Below are 11,134 nucleotides of genomic sequence, written 5' to 3' on the forward strand. Positions count from 1 at the left end.
CCGGGCCCCTACCCCCTAAAAAAAAAAAGGGCCAGGGAGCTCTGCCTCTGTTTCTCTTCTGTTAGCTGTCGGTCTTTACAGTGAATGTGCCATCACTAAAGTCAGCCACTCTCCCATCGGTGCCATGGTGTTTCATACTGTTTCCGTGTCTATCAGGCTTCTCGCTGATCAAATTGGGCGTCCTACTCCGGACACCAATCTGTAGGGGCAAGGGGGAACTGGGGTGGCAACCGTAATACAACACACGACACTTTTGTTGTTTTTCTTTCTCCAGGTTTGTCTCCAATTTCACTTCTGAGAAGAAATCTGATCGAGCTTTTAGTTTACGGAAACCGAGAACAACCTTGCTTGCAATTTATTTCTTTTTGTTTTATGCCGTTATCTCGAGATTTTACAAGTTCATTCTTTTCTTATCTCAAGACAACTGTTTGTTTCTCATGGAAACGGGTCAATTGATGTTGATTCTCGAGCAAACAGAAGGCGGATCTCTCAACACGAGGTTCCTCGAGACCGGGATAGTTACGGAGAATTCTAAAACGAGTATGATAAACATAATAAATAATAAAAGGAAACAGCTTTTTTGATTTTTCGAGATAACGGCTCTTAAAAAACGAAATGTTGCACGCACGGCCGCTCTCGGACTTCGTACGATTTCATAGTGGAATCAGGGGGGATTTAAAATGCATGAAGGGAGAACAAAGTGACACCTCCCATAAGTTTCTTTAGTCAAGCGTTGCTGCTCCAGCCCCTACTATCCCTTTTTGTGTTCTCAGTGTATAAATCATGGCAGCACTGTGATTGGGTGTCTTGTAACATACCGTGTGTGGCGTGTAGTGAGTGAGTAGAATAGCAGCAATATCTTACTGTGGTCTAAGAGGATCAGTAGGCGAGCACAGCTGAGGATGCGGTGGCCTGTTCAGCCCTTCATGGTGATGTATTTCTGTGTCTTGTGTGTGTGTGTGTGTGTGTGTGTGTGTGTGTGTGTGTGTGTGTGTGTGTGTATGTATTTGTGTGTTGACTGCACCAGGGTCGCCAGTGTGCAGAGTGAGCCGGGCCAGCAGAACCTTCTGCTGCAGCCTCCGTTGGGAAGAAAGAGAGGCCTCAGACAGGTGTGGACGTCAACTCTTGATGAAATTATGCAAACTACAAGGGCAGTACGAAATAAGTTAGTTAATCCAGAATGTGTTTCCAGAAAAGGGAGGAGAAAACTGGAAATATGATTTAATTAAAATATGAAATAAATATTGCATTATGAAAATGTTGTATACACAGAAATAAAGAAAAACATTTGTAAAATTGCATTAAAAGTTTGCATTAAAATGCATGAATGGAAATCCCAACTGACGCTCTCCACTGGATTGGCTTTAACTGTGACTGTCCTGCAGCTGCGGCGCCCCCTGCTGTCCATTCCAAAGAATGAACCACGCAGTCGAACCGGAGCGAGACTTTCCACAACCCGCAGGAGCATCCAGCCCAAGAACAAACCACTGGGTAACAGCGTGTGTGTGTGTGTGTGTGTGTGTGTGTGTGTGTGTGTGTGTGTGTGTGTGTGTGTGTGTGTGTGTGTGTGTGAGTGTGTGTGTGTGTGTGTGTGTGTGTGTGTGTGTTGTGTGTTGTGTTGTGTTAGTAAACTCAGACTAAATAAAAACTATACCCTTTAAGAAAAACTTTAACTGAAATGATATTCCCTGGTTTAAACAAAAGAAAAATAATACAAATGCACGTCAATTAATTTCTGTTTTTGTTTTTTCAGCTGTAATATCTGAAAAGATGACAGCATGAATATCCGTCAACACTCGTTACATTGAACCACTGATATTGAACAGTCTTCACATTACAGGAGATGGCGATATTCCGCCATTGCTTAAGGTCGGACACTAAAGTAGCGCGGAGATTAAACATTATGGCTATTTCTATACATTTCTCCATCCTTGTATTCTGTATTTATATGTAGTAACATATGTCAGACACATTATACCTGGCCCCAATCAAAACAAAGTAAAAATGAATATATTTAAAAAGATATTTAACTAAACTAAACTAAAGCTCGCAGCCAGAGCTACGCTTCAGATCAACACACCGCCGAATCAAGCTGATAATTCCCCCATTACAAAATACTATGTTTAATGTCTGTGTGCTGACTTGAACTGATCCATCCTCCATATTCACAACCCTTTGTCTTTGTTCCAATGCTGTTTGTTGAACCACCTGTCACCAGACTGACTCTTCTCACTCTGTTCTGTCTCATGCCTTTTTGTTTTGAAATAAAGAAACTTTGTTGGACTGTGAAGGTGAGACACAACCCTTAACCCTTCCTCTCCACCCTGCAACGGCCCGCCCCCTGTATCTGCTACCTCCCCCGATAGGGCGCTCTGCATGTCTGTCTTGCATCCTTTCCCAGTCTCTGCCTAACCTACCCCCCCCCCCCCCCCCCCCCGTCCAATCCCTGCGTCCACTCTTTTCGATGGTGCTGATGTCTCTGATAGCGAGTCGCTAGCTGCCGCTGTTGTCTCTGTTTTTACGCACGCCTGCATGTGTGCCCACAGCGCATGGAGACCAAAAGAGGTCAGTGACCTTTACAGAGAACCAAGGCCAGCAGGGGGGCAACAAGCCCCCGACTCCCAGCACTACGGAGCCTCCAGCTGAGGGCAGGAAGGCCAGTCCTGCCCTCACAAAGTCCCCGACACTGGAAGTGCCATCTGTCTCCTCAGCCATGGCGACCGCCGACCTGCACGGCCCTGCGAGCACACAGGTAGGACCAGCAGAGCGAGGTCTGCAGCGGGCCTGGGGAGGGAATTACCTGCTTGAAACCCTGCAGCTATTAATTTAATAAGCTATTAACTTAGACCTAAAGAAAATAAATAACAAACACATTGATTAAATAAATAATCACACGGATAAGGAAATATATATACTGTAGCATAACTGATATTAAAAGAACGTAAAATAATTAAAAACATTTTGAAGCTCAGATCATTATCAGTAAATATTGTATTCCTACTGCAGGTCATTTGTTTTTAATTGCAGCAGTTTATATTTCCACTCTTATATATGGAAAAAGAAAAGCAGTGAAGGACCTCAGTGATCTGAGTGGAACATAAGATAAAGATGTATGGGGGCCAAAACTAAATACAAAATGTATTGTAATGGGAACAGGGAGCCAGAAAGTCTTCAGCAGCTTGTTTTAGTTAAGACTCTGAACTAACCGTAGTTTTCTTATAGAGGGGGGGTCTCACTAGTCTGAAGGGTTGCTAATAAAAGCCTGAGTGAGTATTTGAGCGTCTGAGTTAAAAACAACATGACAGTATTCTCCTCAGGTCCTTCCCGCCATAAGCAGCAAGGAGAAAAGAGAGCAGTGGGGCCTCCGCAGCAGCCTCTCCCCTCCCCCCTCCTTCTCCCGTCCCTCCACCCCGACGCCTCCATCCCGAACCTGCTCCCCGCTTTCCCTCTCCCGAACCTGCTCCCCTCTCCCCTTGTCCCGCACCTCCTCTCCTCTCCCTCCACCGCGCCCGGTGCTGGGCTCGGCGCCGGCACCGGGCCCCCCGCCGCCTCCACCGCTGCCGCCGGCCCCTCTCCTACCTCCGCCACCGCCGGGGCCGCCCAGGATCCGACAAAGCCCCGGGGACGACGACACGACCTTCCTCCTGCCGCGCAGCGACACCCTGCTGCATCTCAGCGAGGACGGCGGCACCGAGAACCCGCTCCTCACCCCGCTGCTGTCCCCTCCCTCGCGCCGCCGCTCACCCCGCCGGCTGCCCCTGCCCCTCTCCCCCGTCGACCTGGACCTGGATGAGTCCCACGTTTGACAGAGGGTCACGGCTGGAGTGTATTTTTCTATCTGCCGCCAAATGCCATAAAAGTACGTGCAGGGTACGGATAACAGGGAGGCTGAGCTGCATACGATTCAAAACCAGAACATTTCCATTTTATTGACTGACAATCTCAAAAGTACTTGGTAAGAAAAGGAAGAACCCCCCCCCCTGCCTCAAGTGTGTCGATTTCTATTCCGTCTGAAGCCCGTCCTGTTCTCCCCGCAGCTAAACAATACTTCTCCCCCCTTCCCTCCTCTCTCTGTAGGTCTCTTATTGTATATTTTAAATGTTGGATATCAACATGAGAGTCATTACTGTACTGCGTGTGTTCTGTTGGCGACGCACCCTGAGGGGCGAATGTATATTTTAGCAGCAATCTACCTTATTATCACTCCTTCATTACAGAACTCATGCTGGGGGCTTAGGTCTGTTCTACCCCGAGATTAAAGATTTATTTTTCATTTTATTTTACATGAATACTCAATTATAAAATATTTAAAGATTGATATTTAACTAAATATGCTTCTTATACTGTAGATTTGATTTTCTATATTGCTGAGATCTATATAAATTGAAGTTTTATTCTATGAAGCAGGTGATATACAGTAAATATATAATACAGTATATGTATTTTAAAGATTTTATGTGGAGGAAATAAGTGATGTTTTTCCTGGAAAAGTATTAAGATTATAATCATAATGTCAAATATATATATCCCATTTAACTGTGTTTCCACAGTGTGTGTTGTGCTGCTCAGTGTCTCAGCAGAATATATGATTTGTAAGTTTACAATATGACTCCTGGGGGGGGAAAAGACTCGTTGCTTGTTGCCGTGCTGGTTATGTTTAGTTGTCTGTGATGTTGCGAGACTCATTCTGTTACCTCGCAGCTCATTCCATGCCTTAACAGAGAAGCACGTCCGTCTGTTGTCTAAAAAAGAGTTTATTGTGTCTGCTGAAAACCTCATACCTCCTCAAAATGTCCACTTTTAAGGAGATCATATAGTTGCGTAACTGTGGCCAAGTAGTGAGAAGATATCCTATTTATTTTAAACACATTTCTATATGTAAATCATGCTGATTTTGCCCCTTTTCATCAATAACCAGATGCTGTAAATCACATAATACAGGATGAATATGTGCCATAATTCACACCAACGCACTGTGAGTGTTTAGTCATCGGCTGCTTCTCTCTGCTGTATTTAACATTCTTTCTTTTGACTGTGTCACTTTGTGAAAATATTGTCGTCATTTGGGTACATGGATTGTGTACTGTTTACTTATGCAGTGGGAATAGAGAGGAAACGATGCAGCCTCTATGGGAGTCTTAATGCAGTTAATTCAACAAATGTGTCCTTAATAAAAGCACACATTACTCGTTTCCACCTAATTTAAGACAGAAATGTTTCTGTTATGCATTCTTGTCCTGTCTTCTGTATTTGTCAACCTAAATACATTTTTGCACGGTGCAAAAACACGTCTACACATCCACGCTTTTCAAGTCTTTAAAGAAGTACAAAGAAGCATCAGTGTTGATTCTGAGTTCCCCTTAAAATGTCACGTGTCTGTCAAATGATGTCTTCTTTGTGCAAAGTGAGAATAAAGCTACAGTATACCAGAATATTTCTGGAATATCTAAATAAATGGAAATGGTTTATAATGTTTTTCAGCTGTCTGTCCATATCTAACTGTGGAGAAGTCGGTGAGTCTAAATAAACATTACAAATGTGCTGATGTCCTGAGTTGTTAGTGTATGATTGTGAAGAAGAGCTGATGCAAGATAAACAAGTCTGATTATCTGGAGCTGTGGTCCAAAGATTACTATACTATGACTTTATTAATGATATTTTTCGAACATGCTATACTATGACTTCAGAAAAGGTCATAGTAAAACAGAAAAGGTCAGGCACAGGACTGGTGGGGGTTGGGACTTACTTCAATTTGCCTACAGGGTTGGATCCAATGTACTGCATCTCCAGAATACTGAAGCATCAAAGTCTCTCACTGAGCTGTCTGCACTTTGTGTTGTCAATAAAGAGCTGAGGATAAATGTGCATTCATGTGACTTTATTATTTTAATTACTTCATATAATCACAGTGGAGCATCTTCAAGTGCTGCGTGCTTTAGACCAAAACCCAAGGCGTGAATTAATCCAAAAAAAAGGGGCCAACTGAAACCAAACACTAAGTGCATTTACAGACAAAGACAACTTTATTTTTCTCAAAAATATACAGTATTCAATGCAAGACTTTAAAGCCCCTGTTTATCTATGCATGTCCACACAGTGAAATATCTTAATAAATTATTCTTTCATCAGCTTGAAGTTTGACTTTTTGTGGCTTGTAGCTACATCACCTGCTGCACCAGAATAAAGAAGGAGCTCCTGTTCAGACTATGATCTAAACAAAGCAATGAATAGCTTGCAAAGACTCAGTTGCTGTCCTCAACTTGCAGGCAAGACGGCAGACACAAAGACAGCCGGTGTCTTCTAACAGATTGGACTGATGCAGCTTTGAGTCGGCTCGAGTTTGGATTAGCCTGGACTGTCCTGGTATAGCCTGGTCCACTTGCAACAAATGGAGTCATCATGCCAGACCAATCAACACTCCTCACAGGAGAGGAAGTGGCACCGGTCTGTGCTGGGAGGCGGCTCTGCTTGCCTGTCGTCTGCGCCCCCCTTGCATCATCCTGTGCACGAGTGGAGCAGCTCATCTGTGATTGGCCAGCTTCTGTTTCTGACTGTTGGACCGAGGTCACCAGCCAGTGCGGCTGACTGTGCTCATTGGTCTGATGATGCGACGGGTGCAGAGGAGAGCAGCTCTCAGAGGTGGAGCTAGAAAAGCACAGAAAGTTTTAGTTTATAAGTTAAAGTCCAAACAATGCACAAGCAGTGGCCAAAAACTACAGCGAGGAGGAAAGAGCCCTAAAACTCATGAGGACAAATGACAAGAAAGGAGAAAAGCATAAAGAAAGAGGCACAAATACACCCTAGTGTTCTTTTTCTTATATTCGCTGTACGTATAAATGGCATGTTTTGCTGCAATAAACTAATAAAAATGCTGAACAACTACCGTAAACTCTCATATTCCATATTCAAATAATAGCCATAGCAAATAATAGGTAAAAAGATGTTGAATTACCTATAGGCAAAAACAACTCACACATGTATTATGTATTTAGTTAGATGTACATTGGATTGAGTGGCTTCTTCACTGCCATACTAAGATATACATTTATTTGAATCATTTCCTAATGTTCTTTTAAAGCCTACATATAAAAAGGAGACTTTTAACGGTAAATTCTGGAGGAAAGGTTGAGTTTCATTCACGGTAGCTTTACGGTCGCCTGACATCATTCTTAGTGTACTGATGGAAATGGACATTATACTGAATTCATCAAGACAACACACAAACACAGAGGAAGTGTTGAGTTTGAATTAACTGGGTAATTGTCACCATGTTAGACTCACCTGTTGAATGATGTGTGAAGGGTAGAGGAGGATGAAGAGTAAGCTGGCCAGTTGTGTTTATGTGGGCTCGCCATGGTCACATAGTCGTCCTGAAGCAGCACAGACGAACTGTGGCTTCCCTGTGGCGACATCATCATGTACCCCAGCCCCTGCTCCTCACCCGACTCCCAGCCCTCCATCCCGCAGGCTGCAGCACCGCAGGGATCCCCTGGCGCTATGGCAGTACTTCTGCAGTCGTGTTCCCTCCCTTTGTTCACTGGGAGATGTTGGTCCATCTTCATTTCCATGTAGCTGCCAGTCTCAGACATGGAGCTGTGATGAGGCCCAGGGTGTGAGGCGGAGCTCGGCGTGGATTCAGGCTCTGGTTTGTGGGGCTCGAGGTAACATTTAGTTGGACTTGTCTGGATTTCAGGGTTTCTGGGGGGCAGGGCCACACGAGGACCAAGCGGTCTTGCATTCACCAGCTTATCTCTGCATTTGGGTCGGCAGCGTTTTGAGGCCAGAAGGTTTTGAAGCTGACTGTGGTTGGAGGTCGGTGAGCGGCTGAAGTCAGGAAGAGCTCGTAGTGCCCTTACTGTCTCACGAACCATCTCATGAATGTGCTGGGCTACTGCTGGGTTTCCTGTACAGAGCAGACATAAAGAGGAAAGTTCACAGTCCTGTGGTCGGGCAGAAATGAGTAACATCAAAACATATTTTCTTCTTAGTTACCTTGGTCTCTTGCTTCCATCCAGATCTCTCCAGGACCGTTTGGTGCCGTCCTGCCGAGCTCCAAGAAGAAGGAACCATCCAAGTGGCCAAAGCGCCGAACACTCAGCAACGGTATTGTAACCGATGGCAAATCACTGCATGCAGCCACTCTGACCAAGATGAGAGACGTAGCTGTGAGGCAGAGACGGCTCTCCCCCACCAGGGACTTGGAACAGCCCAGACCTCTGGGCTTCACCGTGACGGGCCAAACCTTAGACGATGGTGAAGGGAGCAGGGGCGAAGATCGGGCAATGATATTTATATCTAATGAAGAGCTGGTAGTACTCAAAAAGAAAATTGTGATTATGGTTGATTTTAGCTTTATTAAAACAGCAGTCTGTGTTTGCCAAGTACCCTTTGGGTGTGGACAGAATTGATTATTAGAATTAATGTGTTTAGTACTCGTGTGTCTGAAATACAGCAAAACTCTGGTCTGACCTCTTTGAAGAAAGCAGCAGGGGGCAGAGTGCAATACCCATCATCGTCTTCATCAAATCCTTCTCCTTGCTCGTCATCCTTCCGCTCTTCCTCCATCAGTTTCTTAATGGCCAGATACCACTCTTCTTGTTGCAACAGGTCCTCCACCACGAGTACCATGGTTTGATCCTTGGCATACAGCGCCACCGCGTGGCCTTTCCTGGAACTGCCACTCCGGCTCACACCAAGACAGCACCTCAGGTAAATCACCCTGCGAAGTCGGAGTTATTGAATTCCATTTTATTTTTGTAATGTTTCTATGGTTACTTTATAGATTGCCATTTCCCACCATAGTGAATCCAATGGCCACTGCTGAACAGTAAGCTGCAGCTGGCAGGGTGCAATATTATATAATAATATACACAATATTTTCACCACTTTACCCTGCTGCAAGACAGCCCTGAGAACTGAAGCCGTTAATACGGGAGATGCTGGTCTAGCACTGCCTCGATCGGTTAGTTTGTTTTGTTATTATGTGAAAAGTACCTCAAAAAAACCCCACTTCAAAACATCCAAAGTATCCCTTTAATGTAAAACCTTTAATTGGTTGAAGTTACTTAAACCAACCCTTGCTTTCTCGAGCCAAACAGCGCAGCTTTACCAGCAGACTTCTCCACTGCTGTGAACGTCTCCTGGCTCTTGTGCCACTCGAGTCGGCTCGGCCCAATGTGACTTCCTGCTCTCAGGACAAAATATCTTCGGTGGTTGCGCTCCAGCTTCCCCAGGTAACCTTGTTTCACCACATCGCTCTGCGGCCCGGAGGAGGTCATGAAGGCGCCGGCCAGAGGGACCAGGGCGTTAGAGGTCTGGCTGGTGCAGAAGAGTTCCTCATAGAAACAAGACGAAGAATTCGACTGCATCTCGACGTAATGGTGCCGAGAATCTTGGTCCTGCTCCATTTGAGGATCATTCATACAGTAAGGCCGCAGAGGTGATTCGGCTGGCAGCCATGTTTGGGTGGAGCTGGGAGAGGACAGAGGGGAGCTGGAAGCAGGTAGAGATCTCTCTTGGTTGGCACTCCTGCTGTGTCCTTCTGCAATTTCATTCATTTCAAGCTGAAGACCTGAACCAGGCACACAGAAGACTATTGAAGCATTTCCAAATTCGGTAGCACTTTTAACCATTTAGCTTTAATTTTACTGATTTTTAAGTTGTCTCTCTCTTTGATCCACAAATATTAATATCCACAAAAATGTATACTTTTATTTTAGGCCTAGCTGAGGTTGTTTTAGTTATCTCTCCAATTTATCCTATAAAAAGGCACATTCGCAAGCAAGTGTCAAACACAATAAATTGTAATTTATTTCTGAGCATACAGGGATTTAAAATCATACTGAAGGATTTTAAATGATGACCTGAAAAAACAAGTGTCTAAAAGCTATAGAGACTTGTTTTTTTGGACTTTGGTACATGAAAAGTCCAAAAATAACATAAGAATAAATTATATATTGATTAATAACAGTCAAAAGAGGTAAATACACTCAGGTATTAATTTCTAGTGCTAAAAATAGTCGAATAATAATAAATAATTGAGGAAAACAAACTATTACTGTAAACTGTTTATCAATAAAATAAAAATAAAAACAGACATTACAGATTTTTGTAGTAAGCATTTATCTTCGGATAAAATAAGCAAACTACTTCAGTTTTACCATAAGTTTTGCAAATATTTTATTTTTTTAAAACGATTAACTGAATGAATGGTAAATATGGGACACAGGAACCACCGGCTAATAGACATTAAGCTACATTAGCTTGCTAGCTAGGTCGCGTTTTCCCCTAATTAAAACTCACCTGAAGCTGACAGGTATAAACATTACAATCTGGAAACACGCACAGTGTCGCCTGCTTTTAATTTTAGGCTGCCTGCAAGAGTTAAACAACGACTTCCAAACTTATTTTCCGTCAAATTCCTGTCTTTAACCCAACAAAGAAGATTATATCGTTTAAACTGTACTTTACCGTAGAACTCATTGAACTGTCTGGTAGTTTTCGCTCTACGCTGTGCGCGCTCCCGCGAGGTGCTTGCGGAATCTCGGAGGGCACCTGTTCCAATCAGTGTGGCCTTCAGGAACTCCTCGTAAAACCAAACTCTCAAGTAAAGAAAAGGTGGTTAAATCACCCAAATAATAAGTTCTGGGGAAAGAAAGAAAAATATCTGGCTGTGCTAAAAGTGAAAATTGATGTATGTAAATGAATAAAATTATATAAATTACAAATATATAAACACTGACTATTTTATTTTTTATTTCTCAATGAAGAGTGCCAATAATAAAATAATGTCAACATATTTGACAATAAAAAAAAGATGATGAACAATAAAAAAAATCCCTTGAACACTGGGCGTAACTACATTACGAACAACTTTATTTGACCTTTGGAACAGTGCATTCCTACCAACAATGACACAAGAACTGAAAACATACGACAATAAATATACCAAAAAATAAATAATAGTTATTAATGGTTCTGATTGTATCGTCTCTGCTGAGTCTCCATCAACATAATACAGGTGTCAGGTCAATATGGGAAATGAGACAAAGGAAGTGTTGGTTTCAGTACTTGTTTCTGTTGAAATAATTGGGTGGAACAGTTTGGTTGCTGCATATTTCAACATCAGTAACTT

At 43.3% G+C, this 11,134-nt stretch overlaps 2 protein-coding genes across 2 annotated transcripts in view; one reads left to right on the plus strand and one right to left on the minus strand.

The window, feature by feature from the left end:
- unc80 (unc-80 homolog (C. elegans)) overlaps positions 1-5,545 on the plus strand; it is a 41,592-nt gene extending 36,047 nt beyond the window's left edge. The window contains 4 exon segments of the mRNA XM_029448422.1: positions 1,028-1,109; positions 1,386-1,491; positions 2,547-2,752; positions 3,306-5,545. Coding sequence (XP_029304282.1) covers positions 1,028-1,109; positions 1,386-1,491; positions 2,547-2,752; positions 3,306-3,806 — 895 coding nt within the window. The 3' untranslated portion in view covers positions 3,807-5,545.
- A 318-nt stretch (positions 5,546-5,863) lies between these two features.
- Positions 5,864-10,611, minus strand: LOC115020021 (insulin receptor substrate 1-like). The gene is made up of 6 exons (XM_029449858.1): positions 10,471-10,611; positions 9,076-9,571; positions 8,470-8,719; positions 7,993-8,242; positions 7,282-7,903; positions 5,864-6,645 (listed from the first exon to the last, which is right to left on the minus strand). Exons 2-6 carry the CDS (start codon positions 9,555-9,557, stop codon positions 6,243-6,245), a joined length of 2,007 nt encoding a protein of 668 aa, XP_029305718.1. The 5' UTR covers positions 9,558-9,571; positions 10,471-10,611; the 3' UTR covers positions 5,864-6,242.
- Positions 10,612-11,134: the final 523 nt, after the last annotated feature.

Source organism: Cottoperca gobio, chromosome 2 (assembly GCF_900634415.1).
Source record: "Cottoperca gobio chromosome 2, fCotGob3.1, whole genome shotgun sequence".
Classification (NCBI taxonomy): Eukaryota; Metazoa; Chordata; class Actinopteri; order Perciformes; family Bovichtidae; genus Cottoperca; species Cottoperca gobio.

Coding starts and splice junctions, on each gene's coding strand:
- LOC115020021 (XM_029449858.1), bottom strand. CDS start 9,557: ATGAATGAAATTGCAGAAGGACACAGCAGGAGTGCCAACCAAGAGAGA. Junction 8,720..9,075: donor TTTGGCTCGAGAAAGCAAGG/GTTGGTTTAAGT, acceptor CCGACTTCGCAG/GGTGATTTACCTGAGGTGCT. Junction 6,646..7,281: donor CTTCACACATCATTCAACAG/GTGAGTCTAACA, acceptor GTGCTTTTCTAG/CTCCACCTCTGAGAGCTGCT.